Source organism: Entelurus aequoreus, linkage group LG14, assembly GCF_033978785.1.
Source record: "Entelurus aequoreus isolate RoL-2023_Sb linkage group LG14, RoL_Eaeq_v1.1, whole genome shotgun sequence".
Lineage (NCBI taxonomy): Eukaryota > Metazoa > Chordata > Actinopteri > Syngnathiformes > Syngnathidae > Entelurus > Entelurus aequoreus.
In genome coordinates, this window is record NC_084744.1 from 25,391,185 (window position 1) to 25,408,322 (window position 17,138).

At 43.0% G+C, this 17,138-nt stretch overlaps 2 protein-coding genes across 7 annotated transcripts in view; both read right to left on the minus strand.

The window, feature by feature from the left end:
• The window catches only part of LOC133664596 (gastrula zinc finger protein XlCGF26.1-like), a 254,184-nt gene that overhangs the window by 50,878 nt on the left and 186,168 nt on the right, over window positions 1–17,138 (minus strand). The window lies entirely within an intron of this gene.
• Window positions 8,312–15,265, minus strand: LOC133664675 (uncharacterized). Of its 2 annotated transcripts, none has more exons than XM_062069506.1 (11): window positions 15,200–15,265; window positions 13,901–13,987; window positions 11,749–11,889; window positions 11,426–11,550; window positions 11,120–11,256; window positions 10,880–10,973; window positions 10,682–10,781; window positions 10,227–10,486; window positions 9,932–10,119; window positions 9,518–9,645; window positions 8,312–9,411 (listed from the first exon to the last, which is right to left on the minus strand). In XM_062069506.1, the coding sequence occupies exons 1-9, from the start codon at window positions 15,213–15,215 to the stop codon at window positions 9,949–9,951; spliced, it is 1,131 nt and encodes a 376-aa protein (XP_061925490.1). In that variant the 5' UTR covers window positions 15,216–15,265; the 3' UTR covers window positions 8,312–9,411; window positions 9,518–9,645; window positions 9,932–9,948. The 2 variants fall into 2 exon arrangements, with proteins under 2 accessions (XP_061925490.1, XP_061925491.1); XM_062069507.1 differs by lacking the exon at window positions 15,200–15,265 and adding an exon at window positions 14,435–14,524.

Here is a 17,138-nt window from a genome sequence, read left to right on the forward strand (position 1 = left end):
TGCGCCTCTATTGTCGAGGCGGCTGATTGGAGCTGTGGCCGCAAGGTAGTTGGTGCCTGTCGTGGCGGTAATCCTAGAACCCGTTGGTGGACACCGGCGGTGAGGGATGCCGTCAAGCTGAAGAAGGAGTCCTATCGGGTTCTTTTGGCTCATGGGACTCCTGAGGCAGCGGACAGGTACCGACAGGCCAAGCGGTGTGCGGCTTCAGCGGTCGCGGAGGCAAAAACTCGGACATGGGAAGAGTTCGGGGAAGCCATGGAAAACGACTTCCGGACGGCTTCGAAGCGATTCTGGACCACCATCCGCCGCCTCAGGAAGGGGAAGCAGTGCACTATCAACACCGTGTGTGGTGAGGATGGTGTTCTGCTGACCTCGACTGCGGATGTTGTGGATCGGTGGAGGGAATACTTCGAAGACCTCCTCAATCCCACCAACACGTCTTCCTATGAGGAAGCAGTGCCTGGGGAATCTGTGGTGGGCTCTCCTATTTCTGGGGCTGAGGTTACTGAGGTAGTTAAAAAGCTCCTCGGTAGCAAGGCCCCGGGGGTGGATGAGATCCGCCCGGAGTTCCTTAAGGCTCTGGATGCTGTGGGGCTGTCTTGGTTGACAAGACTCTGCAGCATCGCGTGGACATCGGGGGCAGTACCTCTGGATTGGCAGACCGGGGTGGTGGTTCCTCTCTTTAAGAAGGGGAACCGGAGGGTGTGTTCTAACTATCGTGGGATCACACTCCTCAGCCTTCCCGGTAAGGTCTATTCAGGTGTGCTGGAGAGGAGGCTACGCCGGATAGTCGAACCTCGGATTCAGGAGGAACAGTGTGGTTTTCGTCCTGGTCGTGAAACTGTGGACCAGCTCTATACTTTCGGCAGGGTCCTTGAGGGTGCATAGGAGTTTGCCCAACCAGTCTACATGTGTTTTGTGGACTTGGAGAAGGCATTCGACCGTGTCCCTCGGGAAGTCCTGTGGGGAGTGCTCAGAGAGTATGGGGTATCGGACTGTCTGATTGTGGCGGTCCGCTCCCTGTATGATCAGTGCCAGAGTTTGGTCCGCATTGCCGGCAGTAAGTCGGACACGTTTCCAGTGAGGGTTGGACTCCGCCAAGGCTGCCCTTTGTCACCGATTCGGTTCATAACTTTTATGGACAGAATTTCTAGGCGCAGTCAAGGCATTGAGGGCATCTGGTTTGGTGGTTGCAGGATTAGGTCTCTGCTTTTTGCAGATGATGTGGTCCTGATGGCTTCATTTGGCCAGGATCTTCAGCTCTCGCTGGATCGGTTCGCAGCTGAGTGTGAAGCGACTGGGATGAGAATCAGCACCTCCAAGTCCGAATTCATGGTTCTCACCCGGAAAAGGGTGGAGTGCCATCTCCGGGTTGCTGAGGAGACCCTGCCCCAAGTGGAGGAGTTCAAGTACCTCGGAGTCTTGTTCACGAGTGAGGGAAGAGTGGATCGTGAGATCGACAGGCGGATTGGTGCGGCGTCTTCAGTAATGCGGACGCTGTATAGATCCGTTGTGGTGAAGAAGGAGCTGAGCCGGAAGGCAAAGCTCTCAATTTACCGGTCGATCTACGTTCCCATCCTCACCTATGGTCATGAGCTTTGGGTTATGACCGAAAGGACAAGATCACGGGTACAAGTGGCCGAAATGAGTTTCCTCCGCCGGGTGGCGGGGCTCTCCCTTAGAGATAGGGTGAGAAGCTCTGCCATCCGGGGAGAGCTCAAAGTAAAGCCGCTGCTCCTCCAGATCGAGAGGAGCCAGATGAGGTGGTTCGGGCCTCTGGTCAGGATGCCACCCGAACGCCTCCCTAGGGAGGTGTTTAGGGCACGTCCGACCGGTAGGAGGCCACGGGGAAGACCCAGGACACGTTGGGAAGAGTATGTCTCCCGGCTGGCCTGGGAACGCCTCGGGATCCCCCGGGAAGAGCTGGACGAAGTGGCTGGGGAGAGGGAAGTCTGGGCTTCCCTGCTTAAGCTGCTGCCCCCGCGACCCGACCTCGGATAAGCGGAAGAAGATGGATGGATGGATGGATGTCTAATTTCAGAGTTTCAAATGTGTAATATTGTGTCCATCCACCAAAAGCCCAGAACGTTTAGAAAAGAGTTCTGAAAAACATTACATGCTGTATTTAGAATATTTTGAACAAAAATCTTTATAATTAAAAAAAAATATTTTTGTCTATTTGCAGGTTGTACTTAATGAAATCTTAAAATATTATAATACTTTTATTGCTCAATAAGTGCATCAGCGACCAAATGCCTTTTTCAAACCATTAGGTTTGCCAACACCCAGACTTTGAAATAAGGGACATCTCGCGGGCGGTCATAACATTTTTTGTGTCATTTGTAAAATTTGGGTGTCCCCTATTTCAGTCCGGGCCTGAAAAAATGCTTTAAAAATGCCCAAATGCTTTGAAAAATGAACTTTACACCTCCACTGTTGCACTTACTGTAAGTCCTATTTATACCATAATCACGAGAAAATTGTATTCTTCAACCAACCATACATTTATTTTTTCAAAATGTGCAAAACAGAGGGGGAAAAAAACAATTGGGATGGGTGCTGGATCAAAAAAGGAACACTTACAAGAACAAGAAAGAAAGAAAGCAGTGTGAAAAAGCAGTGTGAAAAAGAGCGGTTGCTCGAAACGTCATACTTAAATAAAATAAATCCTGATAAATGTAAAATGTGCAAAACAGAAAATTTGCAGTTTCTTCAAAAACATTTGCCATTAAACAGCTGGCACACAAGGACCAAAAAGAAAAGTTGATAATATAGATGTTAACAATGTCCATCCATCCATTTTCTACCGCTTGTCCCTTTTGGGGGTCGCGGGGGGTGCTGGAGCCTATCTCAGCTGCATTCAGGCGGAAGGCGGCTCTACACCCTGGACAAGTCGCCATCTCATCGCAGAAGATGAAAGTCAATGCCCATAAATGTCCTTCATGGAGTGTTAGGGCCAGGGGACGTCCTGGTGACAGTTCTGGTTGATAATAAAGAAAAGAAGAACAATAGGAAACACGTATTAGGATTGATTGATTGATTGATTGAGACTTTTATTAGTAGAATGCACAGTGAAGTACATATTCCGTACAATTGACCACTAAATGGTAACACCCGAATAAGTTTTTCAACTTGTTTAAGTCGGGGTCCACTTGAATTGATTCATGATACAGATATATACTATCAGATATATACTATCATCATAATACAGTCATCACACAAGATAATCATCAGAGTATTTACATTATTTACAATCCGAGGTGTGGGATGTAGAGGGGGGTGGGGGTGGGGGGGGGGTTAGGTTTGGTTATTATCATCACGAGATGCTGGTGCAGTTTTACTCAGCCATCATAGAGTCCTCCTGACTTCCTCCATCACATTGTGGTTCCCCGGCGCCACAGTTCAAGATAAGCATAGACTGCAGCGCATCGTACATGCTGCTGAGAAGGTGATTGGCTGCAAGCTCCCATCCCTCCAGGACTTATTCTCCTCCAGGACCAGGAGGCGTATGGGTCGGATCACAGCTGACTCATCTCACCCTGGACACACACTATTCTCCTCTCTCCCCTCAGGCAGGAGACTATGCTCCATCCAGACCCACACCTCCCGCCACCTGAACAGTTTTTTCCCCTCGGCCATCAGGCACATGAACAATAACTCCTAACAGTAGCTCCTTGAATTCCTTCTATGTCTATAACAAGATCTGATAGCTCAGTTACAGCTCTTTTTATTACCAAATATATGTTATATGTGTGGTTTATGTTGCACGATTGCACCAAGAAAAATTCCTAGTTTGTGAACCTGTTCCCAAACAATGGCAATAAAACTATTCTGGTTCTGATTCTGATTCAGTCATCAACAATTGTATCATCAGAGAATTGGTAATTGAAACAGTGTAGGTCTGACTTGGTAGGATACGTACAGCAAGTAGTGGACATAGAGAGAGAGAGAGAGAGAGAGAGAGAGAGAGAGAGAGAGAGATCAGAAAGCATAAGAAAAAGTATCTGCATTTGATTATTTACCTTTGATTATTAACAATCCGGGGAGGGTGTTAGTTTAGGGTTGTAGTTGCCTGGAGATGTACTTTTAGTGCGGTTTTGAAGGAGGATAGAGATGCCCTTTCTTTTACACCTGTTGGGAGCGCATTCCACATTGATGTGGCATAGAAAGAGAATGAGGTAAGACCTTTGTTAGATCGGAATCTGGATTTAACGTGGTTGGTGGAGCTCCCCCTGGTGTTGTGGTTATGGCAGTCATTTACGTTAAGGAAGTAGTTTGACATGTACTTCGGTATCAGGGAGGTGTAGCGGATTTTATAGACTAGACTCAGTGCAAGTTGTTTAACTATGTCCTCCACCTTGAGCCAGCCCACTTTGAAGAAGTGGGTAGGAGTGAGGTGTGATCTGGGGTGGAGGTCTAGAAGTAATCTGACTAGCTTGTTCTGGGATGTTTGGAGTCTAGATTTAAGGGTTTTGGAGGTGCTAGGGTACCAGGAGGTGCAAGCGTAATCGAAAAAGGGTTGAACGGGAGTTCCCGCTAGAATTCTCATGGCGCTTTTGTTGACCAGAGAGGAGATTCTATAGAGAAATCTCGTTCGTTGGTTGACCTTTTTGATTACCTTGGTTGCCATTTTATCACAGGAAAGATTAGCGTCTAGAATGGAACCTAGGTAGGTGACCTCATCTTTCCTGGTGATAACAATGTCACCCACTTTTATAGTGAAGTCATTGACTTTCTGAAGGTTGATGTGGGACCCAAACAGGATGGATTCAGTTTTACCCAAGTGTATGGATAGCTTGTTGTCAGCGAGCCAGGTGCAAGTTTTACAGAGTTCAGCACTGAGGATTTTCTCCACCTGTCATTGTCCGATACCAGCAGGGCAGAGTCATCCGCAAACAAGAACAATTCACAGTCGCATGCTGATAACATGTTGTTTATGTGTATTAGGAATAGTAAAGGCCCTAATATACTGTCTTGGGGGACTCCACAGTTTACTGAGAGGGGGGGGGACACGATGCCGTTCACCTCTACCACCTGTTCCCTCCCCTCCAAGTAAGATTGCATCCAGCTCGATGAGGTTTTGTCAAATCCGATTGCTCTGAGCTTATCTAACAGTATAGCGTGGTTAACGGTGTCAAAGGCCTTCTGAAGGTCCAGCATGACCATGCCGCAGTATTTGCCCGCGTCCACCTCATAAATGGGTTATACTTGTATAGCGCTTTTCTACCTTCAAGGTACTCAAAACGCTTTGACAGTATTTCCACATCCACCCATTCACACACACATTCACACACTGATGGAGGGAGCTGCCATGCAAGGCGCTACCAGCACCCATCAGGAGCAAGGGTGAAGTGTCTTGCCCAAGGACACCACGGACATGACTACACAGTAAATTCCATAGTGTCAAATCAACACTTAAAGAGTTAAATTTAACACTATCCCCGAGTCTATATGGTCCTAACCTGAGCTGGTGTTAAATTTACTCTTTCCATAGTGTTACATTTATAGAGTTAAATGAACACTAAATAGAGTCGAAAATTGTAACACTGTAGAGTGTTGTCTGGTGTTAAATTTACTCTTTTCAGTGTTAAATTTATAGAGTTAAATGAACACTAAATAGAGTCAAAAATTGTAACACTGTAGAGTGTTGTCTGGTGTTAAATTTACTCTTTCCAGTGTTAAATTTATAGAGTTAAATGAACACTAAATAGAGTAAAAAATTGTAACACTGTAGAGTGTTGTTCAACTTATTTTTTTAACTCTTATTAGTGTAAATATTACTCTTGAGTAGTGTTGATAACTTACTCTTCTGTGGTGATAAATGTACACCAAGTTAAATGTATTTGCTCATTAACACTGCTTTGGTGTTCAAATAACTCTAAGGTTTGAAAATACACTAATATGTTGATTATTCACTCCCTTGCAGTGAAGAAAACATTTAGTAAATAGTAAAAATGTTTTAAACATTGCAGTGTTTATAAAACCTCACACTATTTCTGAAAAAAAAAAATTGGTGCTCATTCTACTTGATTTACTCTCGTGCAGTGTCAAATTAAGTCTCACCAACTTTGTCTTGTAAATAGCAAGTGAGTGCAAAACACAGTAATACAATATCATATCAACAGACCTGGCAAACCCAAGCGTGTAGTGCGGGTGAACTGGGAACGTTTGGAGGAGTCCTCTGTCCGGAAGGACTTCAACTCCCACCTCCGGCGGGACTTCTCTGCCATCCCTGTGGAGGTTGGGGACATTGAACAGGAATGGGCAATGTTCAAAGCCTCTATTGCTAAAGCTGCAGCTGCGAGCTGTGGCCAGAAGGTCTTAGGTGCCTCAAGAGGCGGTAACCCTCGAACACCCTGGTGGACAGTGGTGGTCAGGGAAGCCGTCCGACTGAAGAAGGAGTCCTACCGGGGTATGTTATCCCAGGGGACTCCGGAGGCAGTTGCAAGGTACCGACGGGCAGCGGCCGTGGCTGTGGACAAGGCTAAGCAGAGGGTGTGGGAGCAGTTCGGGGAATCCATGGAGAAGGACTATCGGGCGGCACCAAAGCTGTTCTGGAAGACCATACGGCACCTCAGGAGGGGGAAGCAGGGAACCATCCAAGCTGTGTACGGCAAGGATGGGACTTTGCTGACTTCAAGTGAGGAAGTCGTAGGGCGTTGGAAAGAGCACTTTGAGGAACTCCTGAACCCAAATACATCAGACACACCCTCCCTGATAGGAGCAGGGCCTGAGGATGATGGGGGATCGACGTCGATCTCTCGGAGTGAAGTCACTGAGGTAGTTAGACAACTCCACGGTGGCAAAGCTCCGGGGGTTGACGAGATCCGTCCAGAAATGCTGAAGGCTCTGGGTGTTGATGGGCTGTCTTGGTTGATACGCCTTTTCAACATTGCGTGGAAGTCTGGGACAGTGCCGAGGGAGTGGCAGACTGGGGTGGTGGTTCCCCTTTTCAAAAAGGGGGACCAGAGGGTGTGTGCTAATTACAGGGGTATCACACTACTCAGCCTCCCTGGGAAAGTTTACGCCAAGGTACTGGAAAGGAGGGTCCGGCCGATAGTCGAACCTCAGATTCAAGAGGAGCAATGTGGATTCCGTCCTGGTCGTGGAACAACTGACCAACTCTTTACGCTTGCGGGAATCCTGGAGAGGGCCTGGGAGTATGCCTATCCAGTCTACATGTGTTTTGTGGATTTGGAGAAGGCGTATGACCGCCTCCCTCTGGAGATCTTGTGGGAGGTGCTGAGGGAGTACGGAGTGAGGGGAACCCTGCTGAGGGCCATCCAATCTCTGTACAACCAAAGCGAGAGCTGTGTCCGGGTGCTTGGATGTAAGTCGGATCCGTTTCCAGTGGGGGTTGGTCTCCGCCAGGGCTGCGCTCTGTCACCTATCCTGTTTGTGATTTTCATGGACAGGATTTCTAGGCGGAGTCGTGGCCATGGCGGAGAGGGTATACGTCTCGGGGGGCTAAAGGTTGCGTCACTGCTGCAGATGATGTGGTCCTGATGGCACCTTCGGTTCGTGACCTTCAGCTCTCACTGGATCGGTTCGCAGCCGAGTGTTCAGCAGCTGGAATGAGGATCAGCATCTCCAAATCTGAGGCCATGGTTCTCAGCAGGAAACCGATGGTTTGTACAGTCCGGGTAGGGGACAGGACTCTGTCCCAGGTGGAGGAGTTTAAGTATCTCGGGGTCTTGTTCACGAGTGAGGGAAAGATGGAGAAGGAAATCAGCTGGAGAATCGGAGCAGCTGGGGCAGTATTGCAGTCTCTCTGCCGCACTGTTGTGACGAAACGGGAGCTGAGCCAGAAGGCAAAGCTCTCGGTCTACCGAGCTATCTACATTCCTACTCTCACCTATGGTCATGAAGTGTGGGTAATGACCGAAAGAATAAGATCGCGGATACAAGCGGCCGAAATGAGTTTCCTCAGAAGGGTGGCTGGCATCTCCCTTAGAGATAGGGTGAGAAGTGCAGTCACCCGAGAGAGACTCGGAGTAGAGCCGCTGCTCCTTCGCTTGGAAAGGAGCCAGCTTAGGTGGTTCGGGCATCTCGTGCGGATGCCTCACGAGCGTCTCCCTAGGGAGGTCCTCGTTGCACGTCCCACTGGGAGGAGGCCCCGCGGCAGGCCAAGGACCAGATGGGGGGATTACATCTCCTCTCTGGCCTGGGAACGCTTCGGGATTCCCCAGGAGGAAGTCGCAAATGTTGCTCTGGAGAGGAAAGTCTGGGGGTCTTTGCTGGAGCTGCTGTCCCCGCGACCCGATTCCGAATGAGCGGTTGAAGATGGATGAAGATGGATGGATGGACGTTTAATTACCTTTATTTCTTTGTCAGGCAGAACAATCAACTTTAGGGAGAGAATACAGAAAGGGTGACCTTAGGTCTGCATGAAATGGCAATATGGGACAACATACAATGTGGAACATGATGTTCCATACACCATTTGAACATCAAATGGTTTGGAGTAAGGCAGCTTCTTTATGTCCAAAACCTTAACAACTTTGTCTGGATGCAGCCTGACCTTATAGGCATGGTAATGCTCCTCAAAACACACAGTTTCCATCAGTTTCCCACAGAGCAATACATCATCATCTTTGACAATAATATTTTTTATCTTACAAAACACAGGCATGTCAAATGCCACTTCTGAACAGACAATGAAGTCACAGCGGTACTCTGTACACTTCCTCCATGGATGAGACAAAACCATTCATAGTAGACTGACTTAATCCAGCTGCCTTAAGTTGTGCAACAGCAGTGGCACACATATCCAGACTGCTCCTATTAGCTTGTCTCGACTGTTCAGATGTTGTGGCTGACTCATCTACATTAACTGACACTGTCTCTTCTGTCCTGTTTAAGTGAACATTGGTGCCAATCTGTAGTTCAGTGCACTCTGAGTGTTTTGTTTTCAAATGCTTCTAAAACCAGAGAAAGTACCAAACACACCACCACATTTGAACGCATTTAAGGTTAAGCTTTCTTCCAGGCAGGTAACCGTGAACTAAACGTAAATGTCGAACAAGCATGTTTGAACTAGGGAACTCAGCCTGACAAACAAAACACTTAATGGTGGAAGACAAAAGTCAAACACTACAGAAGCAACCTTGTCCTAATTTCAGCAACACGAGGACTCTCTTTGACCTTCCCAACATCAATGTTGTACAAAGTAGTCTGGATGAATGTGTAAATGTTGTGGAGCATGGTGTGGTATGATGTCGCAAACACAAAGTGTGCTTTAAACAGTTCATCAAAAGCACCAAGAGAGGAGTGTGACCTGCAAGGTATGGCATTCTTGTCGAAAATTATGAAGAACTGGTGGGTTGTATTCTTCCTCACTCCAACAGCCAGGAGATAGGGTTGAGTGCTGGTAGTAATGGTGTCAAGATGTTCTTGGATGCTTGTTCCAGTCTATGGAGAGAAGAATAAAAAAATCGACATGGTTGTGGTTATATAATAGAAATGATTACATAAAATATTGTAAACTAAAAATCCTTTATTAGAGAACAATACAAACTTTCTTGAAGACCACAAGATGCTTCTCAGCCCTGGATGCAGAAACTTTTCCTGGCCTCTTCCGACCTTGAGCAGTCGGTGGGATCAAGTGCAAGAGCAGCAAAATCGATGAGAGATCACTGTCCCAACCTGAAACAGAACAAGTTTGATGGCCTACTTCAAATGTGGACCAACAATTTAATTTAATACACTGCAAGGTCAGTGGCATTTTCATTACTATATATATATATATATATATATATATATATATATAAATAAAATATGGCACTTTAAAAACACCTGAAGAAGCTCCTTTTTTTTTTAAATCTTCTTGGTGAGGCCAAAGACTTTGGAATTTTGTTCTAATTATGGTTGTAAGTCTGCATTTTGAACATGCTTCCTCATTTAAATGAATGTATCCTTACAAACATCTTACCAAAGTCAACGTTCACTTCAGCCCCCATCCTCAGGAAGGTCAGCTGCCATCAGGAGTTCGTCAAGCTCAGTGATGGAGGGAAGCTTTCTGCATTGTTGGATGATCTTCTTTTTGAATGTGGTTGGCCACTTCTCCAGAAACTTGCCCGATACATCCTCTCCAAACATTAGAACAAAATCCTGTTCAACCTGTAGTAGGAAGTTAGGTACCAATTTTAAAATTACACAGTAAACGACAGTTAAAATGTGCAATAGTTGTACAACATTAATATAGAAAATGTTGATGAGATAATTACCAAGCCTTTGATGTCTTTAAAACGAGGAAAATAAGATAGAATGTTGCTTGACTGCTGTGGGTCCAGGACCATGTTATGCCGATGGGCAAATGTCAGCTTCATCTTTTTGATGGCCATGTCCACGTCAGCCGAATGTTTCATCAGTGACATCGCTTCCTTGCACTCATCTTCAGACAGGACAATCTCTGGAATGAATTGGGTAACTCGTCCAACAGTTGGTCCTCCCGACTTGTCTTCATCAGATGGTCCTTCCGCCAAAGCTAAACAATATGGGGACATACTACTCATGACAATCACATACAGTTCAAAACACTTTGTCAGCTGGATGTGACCCAACTTTTATGAAAAAATGTTTGGCTATTGGCTGAAAAGCATTGCAACAAATGCAACAAAACCAATAAGTGCTCATATGACTATTCTATTCAATAAATGTTTCAAGAATAATATAGGATTACCTCCAAATGATGATCGTCTTTCTTTAGCACTGCATCTCTGAATAGTTTTAATTCTCCAGGCCAAGTACCCAGTACTACTGTTGCTATCATAAAAATGTTCCTTTGAAGGAATTGCAAAAATAGGCACTATTAGTCACAACATACTCTGGGACGACTCAAAATAAAAACTATAACAACAATTAAGAGTGTGTAACTCACATAGCCATTCTTGGAAGATGGGTCTCTGAGGTTGGGGAACAAGTTCACAATTCCTTGTGCATACATTTCCTTCACCTGTCTAGATGGAGATGTACTTAAAAAAAAATCACATTCAAGTTTATTTGTCATACACACGTTTTATAAGATGTAGTGAAATGTTTATTATTTAATTTAGATTTAAAATTACTCTGAAACCTAAATAAGAACACATGTGCCAATCAAAACCAATAAACAACTTACCCATTCTTCTCCGTCATCTCAGCTGCCAGTATATTCACCAATTTTCTTCTGCTCTCATCTGTCAAGGACTTAGTTCGGTTGTATTCATTTATTATATATTCTCCACCTGATTTCTTGGTAAGAATGGATTTCACCAGCTGAAATAAAAATATCAAACAGTTTAAGAAATCTATATTTAGTACAATACAATGTTAAAATCTGGACATAACTTAAACATAGCCCTCATACGATGCAATTTAAGATCATTGTTTGAACCATTTTAATCCTTGTTCAATAGAAAGCATTAGTGCCTGTATGAAGTCTTACTTGCATAGCTTCAGAGTCCAGCCTCTGACGCTTTCTGGTAGGAGTGTCTTCAAGGATGATTGTGTCTGAGTCCGATGAACAAACGGATGATTGGGACTTTGGAGAGGTTACCATGGAGATGGATTCTAACCACCATTGCAAAAAGGAAAAGGAAGACATGTTGGACACAATTTGCTCATAAACCCACACCTAATCTAATGGAGAATATAGGTTTGCTTTGAAAAAAAAAAGTTACTTAGCTTGATTATAAATAAAGATTTACCTCTTCTCACTATTGGAATAAAAATTTTAATATAGCTTACAAATTTAAAGCGGTAACAAACCTGTTTCGTATTTGATGGTTAGAACCCCAGTGGATGGATCCTTCACAATTTCCTCAAAAACATCATCATCTATCTTAGTCCCTGAACTGTCAACAACTTTGACACCTTCTGTTACAGCTGGGACACCGAATTTGGCAAATGCTAGGAAACAGAAAAAAAGCAGAAACTGACAGGTCATTTGATATATTTTTAAAATGAGTTTCAAATCAGATATTTTGAAGCGAAACATACAGCCAAAGTTGAAAGGCCCAGTCAAAACAAATACTGTATACACAAATATAAGAACAATTATCATTAGAAAAACCTAATGACTTGGTACTCCTATAAATAATCTCAAATAGGGCTACCAAAAAAAAAGGGGCAACAAATGTGAAATTGCACACTCAATTCAAAAAACACATAAAATGAAACATGATTTATGATACCTGTAATCTTATCTGCATATATTCACGCTGGTAAGCTAACAGGTGATTGTTTAGTAACCTCGCCATTAACAATGTAGAAGCAGATGTTTTGGGGATATTTTATGTGTGTTTTAAGTCATTTTCTGAGTATTTTGTGTTTTTTAAGACATTTAATGGGTTTTTGTAGTGTTATGTGTGTTTTGTGGGGTATTTTATGTGTTTCAAGTCATTTTCTGAGTACATTGTGTGTTTTTGAGTCATGTTGTGGGTTTTTTAAGTCATGTGTGTTTTTGGGGTATTTATGTGCATTTTAAGTCATTTTCTGAGTTTTGTGAGTATGTTGTGTGTTTTGGGGTTATTTTATGTGAGTTTTAAGTCTTTTTATGGGTTTTTGTAGTATTCCGTGTGTTTTTTAAGTCATTTTGTGTGTTCTTTGGGTATTTTGTATGTCTTGGGGGTATTGTATGTGTGTTTTAAGTCTTGTTATGGGTTTTTGTAGTATTCCGTGTTTTTTTTAAGTCATTTTGTGTGTTTTTTGAGTATTTTGTGTGTTTTAGTGATATTGTATGTGTGTTTTAAGTCTTTTTATGGGTTTTTGTAGTATTCCGTGTGTTTTTTAAGTCATTTTGTGTGTTCTTTGAGTATTTTGGGGGTATTGTATGTGTGTTTTAAGTCTTATTATGGGTTTTTGTAGTATTCCGTGTGTTTTTTAAGTCATTTTGTGGGTTTTTGAGTATTTTGGGGATATTGTATGTGTGTTTTAAGTCTTTTTATGGGTTTTTGTAGTATTCCGTGTGTTTTTTAAGTCATTTTGTGTGTTTTTGAGTATTTTGGGGATATTGTATGTGTGTTTTAAGTCTTTTTATGGGTTTTGTTATATTGTGTGTGTTTTTTAAGTCATTTTATGGGTTTTTGTAGTATTCTGTGTGTTTTTTAAGTCATTTTATGGGTTTTTGTAGCATTTTGTGAGTGTTTGAAGCCATTTTGTGTTATAACAACATAGAAATACGGAGTGTTATATGGATTTTTGGAGAGTCCATCTTCCTATGCCGAATTCTTGCGGGATAAGATTTCATGCGCAATTAGACTGTCGTCATTTAGAAATGTTGCTTTTATTTTGCAAAAAATCTGTAATGGAAACCCAGTTACAGACACTAAATTTGGAATTCAAACCTATCATTTGAGTTATAATATAAACTTTGTGCTTACCATTAGTTATAAAGTGAGAGCAGTTTTCTATAACTAAATTCAACTGAATTTTAATTTAATTGAATATATATATATATATATATATATATATATATATATATATATATATATATATATATATATATATATATATATATATATATATATATATATATATATATATATATATATATATATATATATATATATATATATATATATATACATACTGCATGACAAATAACTGGGCTTGCCCCACCCAGACACATTTGATGCTTACACCGGAAGCAACACAATTACATCAAACTATACATTTTTAAATTGTGACACTGGCCATCACAGAGTAAATCCAGCATTTTTTCGTTCATTGTTTCAGAAAAAGCACAGTTTACCGGAGTCAAATTCCTTGTGTGTTTTACATACATGGCCAACAAAGATGATTCTGATTTCAAACCTGGAAAACACTGTATTTCCAGACATTCAAGGCTGTGTACATACTCTGCTCATAGCACAGTTAAAGCTTGTGTGCAAACATCACTTTCACAATATCAAATTCCTACCTGCATTCAAAAAGTCCGACAAATTTGGTTCTGTTATTCGAACAACTTTTTGGACATCACCCAGTCTCACTTTTACCAGCATTTTCCCTGTAGAAAGTATATAGCACATAAGCAGGATTAGAGCAACATAATAAAGATCCATCCACATGCACATTCATTCAGAATGCCAGAAAAGAAGTCAACGTATCACAGTTCTGGGTATATGTGATACTGCAACCTTTTTTTTTAATTATTATTTTATGAACTGCAATGCATTTGTGAAAGCAAGGGGAGGTTCAAGTTTGGTCTGTGTGTGTAACGAAGAACAGAGTAAAAGCCGGTTTCTGAGCGTTCATTATTATATATTTATTTTGGCGTTGAATACAGCTTACACTAGTCGGGTTACGACATTGATTAAAGGCTGTCAACTGTTGATAACGGCGCGAGTGGCGTCCTTACAATACTTTGACATCTTTTCACTCTCCCTTTCCCAGCCTGTACACGGAGCATATAGTCACAAGATTATACAATGATAAAATTACCCGGCACACTAACCTGATATTAGACATAGAAACACTGTGGTATTTATACGAGTTCCTCCTTTCGCTTCGTGGCAGCGGCGGTAAACTCACCTGTCCGCCCAGTGCTCTGCTAGCCTCGTCTGCTACCCTCGTCTGGTAGCCAAGCGGCTAACATACCTAGCTTCCACTGTTGTGGGCGCGGAATGACAAAGGTTCCGCGTTATTTGCACTGGGTGCAAAAATAATCTATTTTTGGGCTTAAAAGTTTCCTGTAAATGTAACAAACGTGTTAAAATGACTCTTCTAATGTTGTGCTCCGTGGTCGAAAATCCCTTGTATTAAAAGTTAGAAAAATAAATACATTTAAAATAATAATAATAATAATAATAATTAAAAGATATGAGTACTGAAGCACTCCATTAGGCATTTTAAGTGCTCAAGTGTACATGTACATCACTATACTACGGTGAAAATCAGTATTTTGTGAATAAGTGAGTAAAATATAAGTTTTCCAGGTTTATACAGTATATAATTATGTACAATTTACATATTAAATATTCTATTTCACATAATGTTTGAAATTGTCCCACAGCCCGCGCAAAAACGAAGTCTGAGGTGGCTAACATTTAAGCTAGCATTCACTGGGTGACATTAGCCCTTCTAGAATACCATTTTTTTTAAGATACAAAACCGTACACAAATAACTTCATTACATATTGAGCAACAATATAAAGTAAATTCTCACATGATGCTACAAATGGCAAATAATTGATTTAGTAAGAGAGGAGAAGCAATTTACCACAGTCCTTAAACATTCAGAAAATGGCTTCCAGAAAATTCTTCAGGGTGTGGACACGAGGAGGGGCTGGAGGGCGGGGCTAATCAGAGTACCTCTAACACTGTCTCGTTTAACGACGGAAATCAACACCAACACTGGGGGGCGTTTTACTCCAGCTGTTGTTGTAATAACTCTGATAGATGTAATGCATGTTAACACTGCATATTTAACACTGGGGATTTTACTGTGTAGGATGGTAGAAAGTGGGGATTGAACCCCAGTAACCAGCAACCCTCCGATTGCTGACACAGCCACTCTACCAACTTCGCCACGCCGTCATGTTTGATGTGGTCGGTCAGATAGAGAAGGCATGTGTCAGTGGAGTGGTTAGTTCTGAAGCCGGATTGGAATTTGTACATGAGTTTATTAGTGGCAAGGTAAGTGTCGACCTGTTCATAAACTATTTTTTCCATTACTTTCGAAATGGAACTGAGAATAGAAACAGGTCGGTGTTGCCAGGTTCCAGTTTGCTTCCTTTTTTAAAGAGGGGAGTTACTCTTGCTATCTTAAAATCTGTTGGTACTTGGCCTTGTGAAATTGAGAGGTTTATTATATGCGTGATAATTGGGGCAATGAGATCTATGGTTGATTGGGTGGAATCACACACCCTTGTAGGTAGTGTTATTAGCTGGGATAGACCGTGTAGATTACAAAACTTGCTGTAGGATCTGAAGACAGGCGCATCTCTGCATTGAGTATCTGTGTTCAGATCTCCAGTTATAATTTTCTCTACGTTGTGTACCCCAGCCAAGCACTCCTCGAGAGCACCATAGAAATCACTCTGATTAGGGTTTCTGTAAACAGTCCCTATCAGTACCGGCTTAGCGTTTTTAAATTTGATTTCCGCCCACACAGATTCCAGGTCATTGTGGCTGAGATCAGTGCGAGTTATGTATTTTATATTCTGGTGAATATACATACAAACACCCCCACCATGTTTATTCCTGTCCTTTCTGATAACCGAAAAGTTAAGGATGTTGATTTCATTTTCGCAGGCCTTGGTCCGTTTGAAAAAAAGGAAAAGGGCAGGATGAAGGAGCCCCTAAATCCAGTGTAGGCCGTGGGTCCAGATGCCGTGTCCTCGACCATCAGGGACGGGGGAGAGGCCGCGTGGACCCCAGCTACGCCATCTCTACTGCAGACCGGGGTGTTGATGTCAACAGTCACCTCGTTGACCGGCGCCGCGCTGTTCACCGGCGTGTTGTTCACCGCCGTGTTGTTCGTCGCCGTGCTGTTCGCCGCCGGGCCGATGTCTGGGTCGTCCTCCACCGCCGCCGCCGAGCCGCCGACCGTGTCGATGAACGGGGTGAAGTCCTCTGTCGAGCCGCCGATCGCTGGAGCAGAGGTGAGCTTGAGTTGAGATGAGCAGATAGGAGGTCCCGCAGCTAAGTTAGCTTCAATGGCGTCGTTAGCAGTAGCATTGCTAGGCTTCGCCAGGCGGGACAACATTAACCGTGTGGTTACAGGTCCAGGGTTAAGTTCAGTGTCTCCTGAGAGTAGAAGTAATAGTAGTATTGTTGATCTTCGTTCTATCCTTCCAGTCAGGAGCATGTTTCTTCTGTTTCTATTTGCAGTCAAGCACGAGGCTATCACGTTAGCTCCGAAGCTAAAGTGCTTTGCCGATGTATTGTCGATGAGATAAAAGTCACTGTGATTGTCCATTTCGCGTTCACAACTCTCATTTTCAAGAGGGTAAAGTATCCGAGGAGGTTTAAAATATAAATCCGTGATCCACAGTAGAAAAAGGAGGAAGTGAGGGATCATTCGAGTAGTTCTTTCTATTCTCGTGCAGGAGCGAAAAAAAATGTGACTCATTTTTGTTTGTTATAATATTGTCACCCACTTTGACTATGAAGTTATCTACTTTTCTGAGGTTAGGAATTGACTCAAAGACCTGTGT